Genomic DNA, 15,488 nt, shown 5'->3' with positions numbered 1-15,488 from the left:
GATCACCTCCTGGGTCACAAATCAGGTCTCAACCGGTATCAAAAGATTGCGATCATTCCCTGCATATTTTCAGACCACAATGCTCTGAAGCTAGAACTCAATCACAAGAGGAAAGCTGGAAAGAACCCAAATACATGGAGACAAAACAGCATCCTTCTAAAGAATGAATGGGTCAACCAGGAAATTAAAGAAGAACTGAAAAAATTCATGGAAATAAATGATAATGAAAGCACAACCTTTCAAAATCTGTGTGACACAGCAAAGGCAGTACTGAGAGTAAAATATTTAGCAGTACAATCCTTTCGCAAGAAACAAGAAAGGTCTCAAGTACACAACCTAATCCTACACGTAAAGGAGCTGGAGAAAGAACAAGAAAGAAACCCTAAACCCAGCAGGAGAAGAGAAATCATAAAGATCAGAGCAGAAATCAATGAAATACAAACCAAAAAAAAAAAAAAAAAAAAAAAAAAAAAAACAATAGAAAAAATAAATGAAACTAGGAGCTTGTTGTTTGAAAGAACATGTTCTTGACATGACATTTTAGTCATTAGTCCATCGAGATGTCCCATTTGAAGGGTTAGTAGGATTGGATTGAGGACTATCATGGCCCTGAAGTAAGAACCAGATGCCAGGTGTAGTTTCAGTATAGAAACCCCCACATGCGATGGGCCCAGAGCGAGAAGAGGTACACATCGTACAAGGATTGATGGTTTCTCGAGGCTTGGTGACCAAGCTCGTGATCTAAGTGAGATGCATTTATGTCATGCCAATCACTATATGTACATGCTTATATGCATGGGGCAAACCAGTAATGCACGACGTACATAGGGGCAAAAAGAAAAGTGTGTGCTGAGAAAATGCAGTAGATGTTGTTAAATATATGAATTGAAAAAAAAATAATTAGGTGGGAAAATCAGGGAATAGTTTAGTTAGAATATCAGCTTTGTGCTGATGGTGGGGCTATTGTCTCTTCCTTGAGTCTTAGGGAGGTGTCTTTCTCCATTTTGGTTTACAAGACCAAGGTAATTGTTATATTACAAAGACTCTTCATTTTAGTAAGTTATTTTCGATGATGTTGGTCGCTGGTATTAAGATTAGGAGGATTGTAAAGTAGAGGATGGAGGCTAGTTGGCCGATGGCAATGTACGGGTGTTCTACTGGTTGGCCTCCGATTCATGTTAGGGTGAGGAGGTCTGCAACTAGTAATCAGAACAGGCATTGACTTAATGGGCGGAATATTATGCTTCGTTGTTTTGAGGTATGTAATAATGGGATAATGGCTAGGATTAGGATAGAGAAGATTAGGGCTAACACCCCTCCTAGTTTGTTGGGGATAGATCGTAGAATTGCGTATGCGAATAAGAAGTATCATTCGGGCTTGATATGGGGTGGTGTATTGAGTGGGTTGGCGGGGGTGTAGTTGTCTGGATCTCCTAATAGGTCGGGTGAAAATAGCACTAGGATCATGAGCGTTAATATTAGGAGTAAGGCTCCTAGGATATCTTTAATAGTGTAATATGGATGGAATGGGATTTTGTCAGAATTAGAAGGGATTCCAGAGGGGTTATTGGATCCTGTTTCGTGGAGGAATAGTAAATGGATTGCTGCTAAGGCAGAATGATGAATGGTAGGATGAAGTGGAAGGCAAAGAATCGTGTGAGGGTAGCTTTATCTACTGAGAATCCTCCTCAGATTCATTCTACAAGGTTGGTTCCGATGTATGGGATAGCTGATAATAAGTTGGTAATTACGGTTGCACCTCAAAAGGATATTTGTCCTCATGGTAAGACGTAACCTATGAATGCAGTTTTTTATTACTGTAAATAATAAGATGATGACGATGTTTCATGTTTCAGGAAATATATAGGATCCGTAGTATAGGCCTCATCCTACATGTAAGAATAGGCAGATAAAGAATATGGAGGCTCCATTAGCGTGCATGTATCGAATGATTCAACCATAGTTAACGTCTGGGCAAATATGTGTGACTGATGAGAAGGCAGTGGTGGTGTCTGATGTGTAATGTATGGCTAGGAATAAACCTGTAAGAATTTGTAGGATTAGGCAGATTCCAAGGAGGGAGCCAAAGTTTCATCATGCTGAGATATTGGATGGTGCGGGTAGGTCAATAAATGAATTATTGATAATTTTGGTCAGTGGGTGTGATTTACGAATGTTGGTCATTAATGTTCTTATAGTTGAAATACAACAGTGATTTTTCATGTCACTAGTCATGGTTAGATTCCATGTAGGAATAATGATGATATATATTGTATTCATTCTAAGTGTTATTTTCGTAGTTAGTTTTGTAGGGTTTTCTTCAAAACCTTCTCCTATCTACGGTGGGTTGGTTTTAATTATTAGTGGGGCTGTTGGTTGTGGGATTGTGTTAAGTTTTGGGGGATCTTTCTTGGGATTAATGGTGTTTTTGATTTATTTGGGTGGTATACTTGTTGTATTTGGGTATACTACGGCCATGGCTACTGAGCAGTATCCTGAGGTTTGGGTTTCTAATAAGGCTGTTTTAGGGGCTTTTATTGTTGGTTTATTGTCTGAATTGTTGATGGCTTGCTATATTTTGAAGGGAGATGATGTTGAGGTCGAGGTTGTGTTAAAATTTAATGGGGCAGGTGATTGGGTTATTTATGATACAGGTGATTCAGGATTTTTTAGTGAAGAGGTTATGGGAATTGCGGCTTTGTATAGTTATGGGACTTGATTGGTTATTGTTACTGGTTGGTCTCTTCTTATCGGGGTATCAGTGATTTTGGAAGTTACTCGTGGAAATTAAGTGTGAGTAAGCTAAGGACTAGAGTGAGGATGAAAGATATGAAGTATAGTTTGATTAGGCCCTTTTGGTTGGAAATGGCGATTGAGGATTTTATTTGAAACTGAGAGATAGATTTAGGTAATATTTTTTCTAGTCAAATTATGTCTAGTAATGTTGTTGCTGACTTTTGGCTTATAAATAGGTTTGTTTTGGGTATTAGGCGGTGGATGATGGTGGGGAAGTAGCCTAGTATGTTTGAAAATATAAACAGATTTGATGGGTGTTTAAATTTTAGGTTCTGTATTGTAAGGCTAAGTTCTAGTGCCAGGATGAAGCCCAAGATGGTTACAGTAAGAGCCGTAGTTTTAAGATGATGAGGCATAGTTATCTGTGGGGTGGTGGTGGGTGTAATATTGTGGGAGATTAAAAATCCTGTGAGAATGCTCCCAAATAGGAGACGTTTAATGGAGTTAATTAGGAGTGGATTGTTCTCGTTGATTATGATAGTTGGGTTAAAGCGAGGCTGTCCTAGGAGTGTGAAGAATATAATTCGGGTGCTGTAGGCTGCTGTTATGGATGTGGCGACGAGAGTAATTAGTAGGGCTCAGGCGTTGGTATACGACGTGTTGGCAGTCTCAATGATTAGGTCTTTGGAGTAGAATCCTGTTAGGAAAGGTATACCTGTAAGTGCTAGGCTTCCAACGATTAGGGAGGTGGTGGTGAATGGTAGTGCCTTGAATAGGCCTCCTATTTTTCGAATGTCTTGTTCATCGTTTAGGCTGTGGATGATTGAGCCTGAGCATAGGAATAGCATGGCTTTGAAGAATGCGTGTGTGCAGATGTGGAGAAATGCTAGGTAAGGCTGGTTAATGCCAATAGTTACGATTATTAGTCCTAGTTGACTTGAAGTAGAGAAAGCTACAATTTTTTTGATATCATTCTGTGTTAAAACACAGATTGCTGTGAATAGGGTTGTTATTGCTCCTAAACATAGTGTGATGGTTTGTATAGCTTTATTATGTTCTATTAAGGGGTGAAATCGGATTAAGAGGAATACTCCGGCTACGACTATTGTGCTTGAGTGTAATAGGGCTGATACAGGAGTGGGTCCTTCTATAGCTGAAAGTAGTCATGGGTGGAGTCCAAATTGAGCAGATTTTCCAGTGGCTGCTAGTAGTAGGCCTATGAGAGGGATATTTAGGTTTTCGTGATTGGTCTTAAAGATTTGTTGTAGATCTCATGTGTTCAGGTTAGATAGGAATCAGGCTATGGCTAGGATAAATCCTACGTCTCCGATACGATTATACAGGACAGCTTGTAGTGCGGCGGTGTTTGCGTCTGTCCGTCCATACCATCAACCAATAAGTAGAAAGGATATAATACCTACTCCTTCTCAACCGATGAAGAGTTGAAATATATTGTTGGCAGTAACTAAAATTATTATGGTAATGAGGAATAGTAGTAAGTATTTGAAAAATCGGTTAATATAAGGGTCTGAGTGTATGTATCATATTGAGAATTCTATAATTGATCATGTGACAAATAATGCTACTGGAATGAAGATTATTGAGAAGTAGTCTAGTTTAAAGCTGAGGGATAGTTTCATAGTTTGGATTGTAATTCAGTGTCAGTTTGAAATTATTATATCTTGTCCTAGATGAAGGAAAATTATTGTGGGGATTAAGCTGAGTATGAAAGCATAGGAGATAGTGGTTTTTACGTATTGTGGGTAGAGTTTGTTGGTATATATAATAGTATTGGTCATTATGATTGGGATAGTAAGTATGAATAGTGTCACTAAAATTGAGGAGGTAAATAGATTGATTACTTTTATTTGGAGTTGCACCAATTTTTTGGTTCCTAAGACCAATGGATTACTACTATCCTTTAAAAGTTGAAAAAGCCATGTTTTTATACATGGAAGCACGAGTTAGCAGTTCCTGCGTAATACTTTTTCGGTAAATAAAAAGGGTTAAGCTTTTATTGTTAGATTCACAATCTAATGTTTTTGTTAAACTATATTTACAGTAGATGGGTCCTAGGATGAATTTAGGGTTGAGTGAGAGGAGTAATAAGGGTAATAGGTGGAGAGCTATTAGGGAATTTTCTCGTGTGAAGGATGGTTTGATGTTTTTGATGTGGTGTGTATATTTTCCGCGTTGTGTAGTAATTAGTATATATAGGGAATATAGGGCTGTAATGGTGATGTTAATTCCTATTAGAATGATGGTAATATTAGATCATGAAAATGAGGCTATTACTACGAATAGCTCCCCTACTAGGTTAGTTTTGGGTGGCAAAGCCAGGTTAGTTAGACTAGCAAGTAGTCATCATGCAGCTATTAATGGGAGGAGTGTTTGTAAACCTCGCGTGAGGATTATGGTACAGCTGTGGATGCGTTCATAGTTGGAGTTAGCTAAACAGAATAATATAGATGATGTCAGACCGTGGGCAATTATTAGGGCTGTTGCTCCTATGTAGCTTCATGGTGATTGGATGAGGACTGCTATGATTACTAAGGCTATATGGCTAACAGAAGAGTAGACAATTAGAGATTTTAGGTCTGTTTGGCGTAGGCAAATAGAGCTTGTTATAATTATTCCTCATAGGGATAATATTATAAAAGGGTAAGCTATGAGGTTGGTCAGTGGATTTAATAATATAGTAATACGTATTATCCCATAACCGCCTAGTTTAAGGAGTACGGCGGCGAGAACTATGGATCCGGCGATGGGGGCTTCTACGTGGGCTTTTGGAAGTCATAGGTGGAGGCCATATAGAGGTATTTTTACTATGAATGCCATCATGCATGCTAGTCATAGCAAGGCGTTTGATCATGAGTTTAACAGTGGTTGTACTCAGTATTGGATCACTAATAGGTTTAAGGTACCTAGGTTGTTTTGGGCTCATAATAGTGCGATTAGAAGGGGCAGGGAGCCCACTAGGGTATAAAATAGGAAGTATAGTCCAGCGTTTAAGCGTTCTGTTTGGTTGCCTCATCGGGTAATAATAATAAGTGTTGGTATTAATGTGGCTTCAAATAAGATGTAAAATATGATTAGTTCTGTTGCGGTGAATGTTATGATTAAAAATAGTTGTAGTATAACTAATATTGTAATGTAGAGTTTTTTTCGGGTGAGGGTTTCTTTTGACAGGTGATATTGGCTTGCTATAAGTATTAATGGTAGAAGCCATGTAGTGAGTATTAGGAGGGGTGCTGATAAAGAGTCCACAAAAAACAGCAATGAGAAATTTAGGTTGTTGTCTACGAATTGATTAAGATATGTAAGGCTGATAAGGCTAATTAGTATGCTGTGGGCTGTTGTATTAATTCAGATTATGTTAGGTTTTGATAATCATGCTAGGGGAATTAATATTATAGTGGGGATAATAATTTTTAGCATTGTAGTAGATTTAGATTTTGTACGTAGTCGGTTCCATATGTATTAGAGATTATAACTAATAGAGATAATCCTAAGGCTGCTTCACAGGCTGCGAATACGAGGAGAATGATAGGAGCTATACTAGCTAATGTGAGGTGATTAACCAGAATAGTTACTGTCATTATAACAAATAGTGATAGTATTATGCCTTCTAGGCAAAGTAGGGAGGATATTAGGTGGGATCGGTAGATGAGTAACCCCATAAAGGATAGAGTGAAGGCTAAAAAGATGTTAATATAGACTATGGACATTTGATAATTGTAATATAGATTACAATCTAATGAGTCAAAATCATTTATTTTAATTAAACTAATTATCATTATTCATTTCATTCTAAGCCTTCTTCTGTTCATTCATAGGCTAGGCTTGTTGCTAATAGGAGAATTAGTACTAGTGCCATGGCGAGTGTTGTATTTAGGTTGATTGATTGTGAGGCTCATGGTAGTGGTAGGAGTAGTGCAATTTCTAAGTCAAATAGAAGAAATGTGACGGCCACTAGGAAGAATTTTATGGAAAAAGGTAGGCGTGCTGATCCTAGGGGGTCAAAGCCGCATTTGTAGGGACTTGCCTTTTCTGTATAAATGTTTAGTTGGGGAAGTCAGAATGCGATTAGGGCAAGTAGGGACGCTAGTGATGCGTTAATGAGGAGAGCTAATATTATATTTATTACTTCTCTCTGGGTTGTTACCAGAACTAGTTGATTGGAAGTCAACTGTACTTGTTAATACTAGAGAAATAAGACCCTCATAAATAAATGGAGACATAAAGGAATAGTCATACTACATCTACGAAATGTCAATATCAAGCAGCTGCTTCAAAGCCGAAATGGTGGTTAGATGTAAAATGATAGTTTAGCTGGCGTAGAAAGCATACGATGAGGAAGGTAGACCCGATGATAATGTGAAGGCCATGGAATCCTGTGGCCATAAAGAATGTAGAGCCATAAACTCCATCGGAGATTGTAAATGATGTTTCATAATACTCTGAGGCTTGTAGAAGGGTAAAGTATAAGCCTAGAGAGATTGTAATAAATAGTGCTTGAAGTATATGTTTACGGTAACCCTCTATTAAGCTGTGATGGGCTCAGGTAATGGAGACTCCAGAGGCTAGGAGGACTGAGGTGTTAAGTAGTGGGACTTCTAGTGGGTTTAGGGGTGTGATACCTGTAGGTGGCCAGCATCCCCCTAGTTCGGGGGTTGGTGCTAGGCTTGAATGGTAGAAGGCCCAGAAGAAGCCTGCAAAGAAGAAAACTTCTGATACGATAAAAAGGACTATTCCGTATCGCAAGCCTTTCTGGACTGTAGGGGTGTGATGACCTTGGAATGTTCCTTCGCGGATAATGTCTCGTCATCATTGATATATAGTTAATAGGTTGGTTGTTATACCAAGAGCTAAGAGGTAAATTGAGTTAAAATGGAATCATATTACTAAGCCTGATGTTATAAGGAGGGTGGAGAGGGCTCCTGTTAGAGGTCATGGGCTTGGGTTGACTATATGGTATGAATGGGTTTGGTGGGTCATTAAGTGTTGTCATGCAGATATAAGCTTACTAATAAGGTGAAGACGTAGGCTTGGATAAGGGCTACTGCGAATTCTAGGATGGTTAGAAGAATGAGGATAATAAAGGTTACTATGGCTGTGGTAGTGCTGATATTTATTAGGGCCAAAGTGGCACTTCCAATCAGATGAATTAATAGGTGGCCTGCAGTAATATTTGCTGTTAATCGTACGGCTAGGGCTATTGGTTGGATGAATAGGCTAATAGTCTCAATGATAACAAGTGTAGGGATTAGAAGGAGTGGTGTTCCTTGTGGTAGGAAATGGGCTAAGGATGCCTTTGTTTTATGTCGGAATCCAACAATTACTGTTCCTGCCCATAGGGGAATAGCTATACCTAAGTTTAGGGATAGTTAAGTAGTAGGGGTAAATGAGTGAGGTAATAGACCTAGTAAATTGGTAGAACCAATAAACAGGATCAAGGATATTAATATCAGTGCTCAAGTTTGACCTTTTTGGTTATGGATGGACAGCATTTGTTTAGATGTTAGTTGTACTAATCACTGTTGGATGGAGATTAGTCGGTTATTGATTAGTCGATTTGGTGAGGGGAATAGAATGCTTGGGAATATAATGATGATAATAACAATAGGGAGTCCTATTATTGTTGGGGTAATGAAAGAGGAAAATAGATTTTCGTTCATTTTTTTTTCTCAAGGTGTGATGGGTTTTGGTATAGACACTAGTTTTTGTTCAGGATTTTCTGGAAAGTTGTATTTTGACACTTTTAGTTGAAATATAAAAAATAAGGTAATAATTATTGATAAGATTGTGATTAGTCATGTTGAAGTATCTAGTTGTGGCATATCATTGAGGAGAGGTTTACTCTCAATCTTTAACTTAAAAGGTTAATGCTGTATAGCTTCTCAATGAGTTTATAGTATTGAGGCGGATCATTTTTCAAAATGGGATAGGGGTACTAGTTCAAGTACGATTGGCATGAAACTATGATTAGAGCCACAGATTTCTGAACACTGGCCGTAGTATAGTCCTGGTCGTATGGCTATAAGGGTTGTTTGATTAAGGTGTCCTGGGAGAGCATCGGTTTTTAGTCCTAGTGATGGTACGGCTCATGAGTGTAATACGTCTTCAGAGGAGATTAGTATACGAATAGTTATTTCTATTGGAAGGACTACTCGGTTATCCACTTCTAATAGTCGAAGCTCCCCGGGTTTTAGTTCTTGGGTTGGAATTATGTAAGAGTCAAAGTTTAAGTCTTCATAATCTGTATATTCGTAACTTCAGTATCATTGGTGGCCCATGGTTTTTACAGTTAGGGAAGGATTGTTGATTTCATCTATTATGTAGAGAATTTGTAGTGAGGGTAAGGCGATTAGAATTAAGATAATAGCAGGTAGGATAGTCCAAATTGTTTCAACTTCTTGGGCATCCATAGTACTGGTATGGGTTAACTTGGTAGTCAACATTAATGAAATGATATATAGGACTAGGGAGCTAATTAGGAATACGATTATTAATGTATGGTCATGGGAGTGTAGTAGTTCTATAATAGGGGAGGTTGCATCTTGGAGACCTATTTGGAAGGGATATGCCATAGAGATATAAAGGATTTTCACCTATAATTTGACTTTGACAAAGTCATGTAATTTTTACTAATATCTCTTTATCGAGAAAGACATAATGGTTATGACATTGGCTTGAAACCAGTTTTAGGGGGTTCGATTCCTTCCTTTCTTATTTTGATAGTACATAGGTTGGCTCTTCAAATGTGTGATATGGGGGAGGGCATCCATGTAATCATTCAACGTTTGTTGAGGTGAGTTCTACCGTTAGTACTTCTTGTTTGGATGCGAAGGCTTCTCAAATTATGAAAATTATGAGTATAACTGCTGTTAATGAAATAAATGAGCCTATAGAGGAGACTGTGTTTCACGCTGTGTAGGCATCTGGGTAGTCGGAGTATCGTCGAGGTATACCTGATAAACCTAGGAAATGTTGTGGAAAGAATGTGGTATTTACTCCTACAAATATGATTGTAAAGTGAATTTTTGCTCAAACATCATTTAGTGCATACCCTGTAAACAGTGGGAATCAATGAACGAATCCACCTATGATTGCAAAAACTGCTCCCATTGAAAGGACATAATGAAAATGTGCTACTACGTAATATGTATCATGAAGAACAATGTCTAGCGATGAGTTTGATAGGATGATACCTGTTAAACCCCCTACTGTAAATAGGAAGATAAACCCTAGGGCTCATAGTATAGCCGGTGATCATTTAATATTACCCCCATGTAAAGTGGCTAGTCAGCTAAATACCTAAACTCCTGTAGGAATAGCAATAATTATGGTAGCTGAGGTGAAGTATGCTCGTGTGTCGACGTCTATTCCTACAGTAAACATGTGGTGGGCTCATACAATGAACCCTAAGAAACCGATGGATATTATTGCTCAGACTATTCCTATATAGCCGAATGGTTCTTTTTTCCCTGAGTAATAGGTGACAACATGTGAAATAATTCCAAATCCTGGTAGGATTAAGATATATACTTCAGGATGCCCAAAAAATCAGAATAGATGTTGGTAAAGAATGGGATCTCCTCCTCCAGCAGGGTCGAAGAAGGTTGTATTTAGGTTTCGGTCTGTTAGTAATATGGTAATATCAGCTGCTAAAACTGGAAATGATAGAAGTAAGAGTACGGCTGTAACTAGGACGGATCATACGAATAGGGAAGTTTGGTATTGTGATATTGCAGGGGGTTTCATGTTAATGATAGTAGTAATAAAATTAATAGCTCCTAGGATGGATGAGACACCTGCTAGATGAAGAGAGAAGATTGTTAAATCTACAGATGCTCCTGCATGTGCCAAGTTTCCTGCTAGAGGAGGATATACAGTCCATCCTGTTCCTGCACCTGCTTCTACTATGGAGGAGGCCAAGAGAAGAAGAAAGGGGGGAGGCAGGAGTCAGAAACTTATATTATTTATTCGGGGAAAAGCTATGTCGGGTGCGCCAATTATTAGGGGGACTAATCAGTTTCTGAAACCTCCAATTATTATTTTTTTTAAAGATTTTACCTATTCAGTTGACAGAGAGAGAGATCACAAGTAGGCAGAGAGGCAGGCAGAGAGAGAGGAGGAAGCAGTCTCCCTGCAGAGCAGAGAGCCCGATGCGGGGCTCGATCCCAGGACCCTGAGATCATGACCTGAGCCGAAGGCAGCGGCTTAATCCACTGAGCCACCCAGGCACCCCCGGAAACCTCAAATTATGATGGGTATAACTATAAAGAAAATTATTACGAATGCATGGGCTGTTACGACTACATTGTAGATCTGATTGTCTCCCAATAAAGTGCCGGGTTGACCTAATTCAGCACGAATTAGTAGACTGAGAGCAGTACCTACTATTCCGGCTCATGCACCAAATAGAAGGTAAAGGGTGTCGATATCTTTATGATTTGTGGAAAATAATCATCGATTTATGAACATAGGTAAAATGGCTGATAAAAGCATTAGACTGTAAATCTAAGAATAGGGGTTTAGTCCCCTTTTTGCCAAGCTCTGTGGTGAAATATCACGTTGAATTGCAAATTCAAAGAAGCAGCTTCAACCCTGCCGGGGCTTCTCCCGCCTTTTTTTCTTTGCGGCAGGAGAAGTAGATTGAAGCCAGTTGACTAGGGTATTTAGCTGTTAACTAAAGTTTGGTGGGATGGTAGCCCACCAATCTAGGAAGGGCTTAGCTTAGTTAAAGTGACTGATTTGCATTCAGTAGATGTGAGATGTACTCTTGCAGTTCTTAGAGTAAATTCAGAAGTTAAGTGAGTTGCACTTACTTAGGGCTTTGAAGGCTCTTGGTCTTTTTAACCTAAACTTCTATAATAGTGTTAGTGTTATTGGGGTGAGGGGTAAAAGTATAGTTGAGATAACAATTAGTGGTGATAAGAAGGTTATGTTTTTTATATTCTCAAATTGTCATTTTATTTTTATGATATTTGTTGAGGGGAATATGGTGAGTGCGGTTGCATAGGTTAATCGTATGTAGAAATATAAGTTTAATAGGGCTGTTATTGCTATGAATATTGCTGCGATGATTATATTGTTTTTTGTGAGTTCATGGATGATTATTCATTTGGGGATGAAGCCTGAGAGGGGAGGGAGGCCCCCTAGTGATAGCATAACTATTAGGATGAGTGATGTGATTAGTGGGAGTTTATTTCATGTATGTGATAGTGATAGTGTAGTTGTGGATGTGCTGAGTGTAAATAATATGAATGTCCCGAGAGTTATTGTAATATAAATTACTAGGTTTAGGATTATCAGGGTTGGGTTGTATGTTGTTACAGCGATTATTCATCCTATATGAGCAATTGATGAGTATGCTAGGATTTTTTGTAATTGTGTTTGGTTAAGGCCTCCTCAGCCTCCTACTAGGACAGATATAATAGCTATAGCTATTAATAGGTTTGGGTTAATGGAGGGGGAAATTTGATATAGGATGGATAGGGGAGCAATTTTCTGTCATGTTAGTAAGATTATTCCTGATGATAATGGAACTCCTTGGGTCACTTCGGGCACTCAGAATTGAAAAGGAGATAGTCCTAGTTTTATCGCTAGGGCGATTGTTATCATGTTTGATGTGATTGAATTGGGGGTATTTAGTATTGTTCATTGTCCTGATAGTAGTAAGTTGACAATAATACCTAATATAAGGAGCATAGATGCGGTGGCTTGGGTGAGGAAATATTTTGTTGATGCTTCTATGGCTCGTGGATTGAACTTTTTTATTAGGATGGGAATAATAGCTAGTATATTTATCTCGAATCCAATTCAGTTCATTAGTCAGTGGGAGCTTGTTAGTACTATGATTGTTCCTAGGATGACAGTTGATATAATGGTGATGAAGATGGGGGGTTTAATTAGTACGGGAAGGGGATAAACCAACATTTTCGGGGTATGGGCCCGATAGCTTATTTAGCTGACCTTACTGTAGAATTTGGTGTAAGTTTGGTAGCACGAAGATTTTTGAGTTCTTAGGATTAGGTTCAATTCCTATAATTCTAGAAATAAGAGGGCTTGAACCTCTATAATTTACTCTATCAAAGTAACTCTTTTGTCATACATATTTCTTATGTTTGTGAGGGGATACTTGCTGTTATAATGGGTAGGGCTATATGTCATATACATAAGGCTAGTGTTAAAGGGAGGAAGTTTTTTCATAGTAAATGTATTAGTTGGTCGTATCGGAATCGTGGATAGGATGCTCGGATTCATAGGAAGAAGATTGTTAGTAAGAGTGTTTTTATGATGAAATTAATTGAATATAGTTCTGGTAAGTAAGGGGCATGGAATGCGCCAAAAAATAGGATGGTAGTGAGGATGTTTATTATGATAATATTTGCGTACTCGGCTAGGAAGAATAGGGCGAATGGTCCAGCTGCATATTCGACATTGAATCCGGAAACTAGTTCTAATTCTCCTTCTGTTAGGTCGAATGGGGCGCGGTTGGTTTCTGCTAGGGTTGAGATAAATCATATTATGGCTAGGGGTCACGTGGGGAGAATCAGTCATAAGTGTTCTTGTGTGATAATAAGTGTGGATAGAGTGAAAGAGCCGTTTATTAATAGTACTGATAAAAGGATAATGGCTAATGTGACTTCATAGGAGATTGTTTGGGCTACGGCTCGTAGAGCTCCAATTAGGGCGTATTTTGAATTTGAAGCTCATCCTGATCACAGGATGGAGTAGACGGCTAGGCTGGATATTGCTGGTATAAATAGGATTCCTAGGTTTATATTGATGAGGGGGTAGGGTATTGGTAGTGGAATTCATATGGTTAGAGCTAGTGTTAGAGCTAGAATTGGGGCTATAACGAATATAGTGATGGATGATGTTAGGGGTCGTAGGGGTTCTTTGATGAAAACTTTTACAGCGTCTGTGATTGGCTGTAATAGACCGTAGGGGCCTACGATGTTTGGGCCTTTACGGAGTTGTATATACCCTAGGATTTTTCATTCCACTAATGTTAAGAAGGCTACAGCAAGTAAGATAGGCACAATTAGTGAGATAATATTAATTATAAATATGATGTTAGGAAGAGGACTTGAACCTCTGAGGATAAAAGCTTAAGTTTTACGCAATTACTGGGCTCTGCCACCCTAACAAGCCCTATTTCTAGGGCTATCAAATAAGTGGACTGGCTAGATTTAGATTATATCATCTATTAGTCCTAAGGCGTTTTAATAGAATGGGCCTTACTTCTCTTATCCTTTCGTACTGGGAGAGGTTGTTATGTTGTAATAGATAGAAACCGACCTGGATTACTCCATTCTGAACTCAGATCACGTAGGACTTTTATCATTGAACAAACAAACCATTAATAGCTGCTGCACCATTAGGATGTCCTGATCCAACATCGAGGTCGTAAACCCTATTGTTGATATGAACTCTCAAATAGGATTGCGCTGTTATCCCTAGGGTAACTTGTTCCGTTGATCAAGTTACTGGATCAATAAATGATAGAGCGCTTTGACTGGTTTGTCTGTGCTTAAATCACTCGGAGGTTTTTTTGTTCTCCGAGGTCACCCCAACCTAAATTGTTAATCCATTAATAAAGTGGTGTTAAGCCTATTGGTATTTAAGTGAATTTATTTTGGGTTAATTAATTGAAGCTCCATAGGGTCTTCTCGTCTTATTATTTTATTCCCGCCTCTTCACGGGAAGGTCAATTTCACTGATCGGAAGTAAGAGACAGTTAAACCCTCGTGAGGCCATTCATACAAGTCCTTATTTAAAGAACAAATGATTATGCTACCTTTGCACGGTCAGGATACCGCGGCCGTTTAACCAATGTCACTGGGCAGGCAGTGCCTCCAATACTGGATATGCTGGAGGTGATGTTTTTGGTAAACAGGCGGGGTTTGTGTTTGCCGAGTTCCTTTTACTTCTTTTGATCTTTCCTTGATGCATACCTGTGTTGGGCTAACAATTGATTTGATAAGTGTTTTATTGGTGGTTTGTTCTTGTCGTGTTGTTAACTATCAGTGGGTATTCGTTGACTGTTATAAGCTTATGTAAGGAGAAATATTTCTTGTTACTCATATTAGCATTATTGCTTCTATTATTAAATAGATTAACCCAGTGATATATTAGGAGTTGATTAAGATTTTTGGGATTTGGGAGGATGATATTGTTGAGCTTGAACGCTTTCTTAATTGGTGGCTGCTCTTAGGCCTACTATGGTTATATTATGTTTTACTCTCTAACTAAGGTTGTAGCCTTGTTCTAAAAAGCTGTACCTTTTTAGATTATATTTTAAATTTACATTATAATTTTAAAGTTGTTAGGCAAATTTAAAGTTGAACTGAAATTCTGTTCTGGGTAACCAGCTATCACCAGGCTCGTTAGGCTTTTCACCTCTACCTACAAATCTTCTCACTATTTTGCAACATAGATGAGTTTATCCCTGTGGATTGCTTATAGGTAGCTCATCTGGTTTCGGAGAGGTTAGCTTAAGGTCTCTTTGCTAAATTATTCTAGCTAATTCATTATGCAAAAGGTACAAGGGGTAATCTTTGCTGTTTATTACTTTAAAATTTCTTTCATCATTCCCTTACGGTACTTCCTCTATAGCTCCAAGTAGAATTTCTATCTCCTATACTATAATCGTGGTATTAAATGTTTTGATTGAAGGGTTATTGTAGTAATTGAGTTGGTAGTTGGTTGGGCTAGCTTTGGTTCAAAGTGGTCATGATGTA

General features: G+C 38.4%; 1 protein-coding gene and 1 pseudogene across 1 annotated transcript; one reads left to right on the top strand and one right to left on the bottom strand.

The window, feature by feature from the left end:
• The first annotated feature begins 1,867 nt into the window (after positions 1-1,867).
• LOC123935887 (NADH-ubiquinone oxidoreductase chain 6-like) lies at positions 1,868-9,822 on the top strand. Its single transcript, XM_045996725.1, has one exon. It carries the CDS (start codon positions 2,222-2,224, stop codon positions 2,717-2,719), a length of 498 nt encoding a protein of 165 aa, XP_045852681.1. The 5' UTR covers positions 1,868-2,221; the 3' UTR covers positions 2,720-9,822.
• On the bottom strand, positions 8,643-10,799 carry LOC123935886 (annotated as a pseudogene).
• Between the last annotated feature and the right edge of the window lie 4,689 nt (positions 10,800-15,488).

The sequence above is a fragment of the Meles meles genome, chromosome Y, assembly GCF_922984935.1.
Source record: "Meles meles chromosome Y, mMelMel3.1 paternal haplotype, whole genome shotgun sequence".
Taxonomy (NCBI): Eukaryota; Metazoa; Chordata; class Mammalia; order Carnivora; family Mustelidae; genus Meles; species Meles meles.
This window is presented reverse-complemented; position numbering and strand designations above follow the sequence as displayed.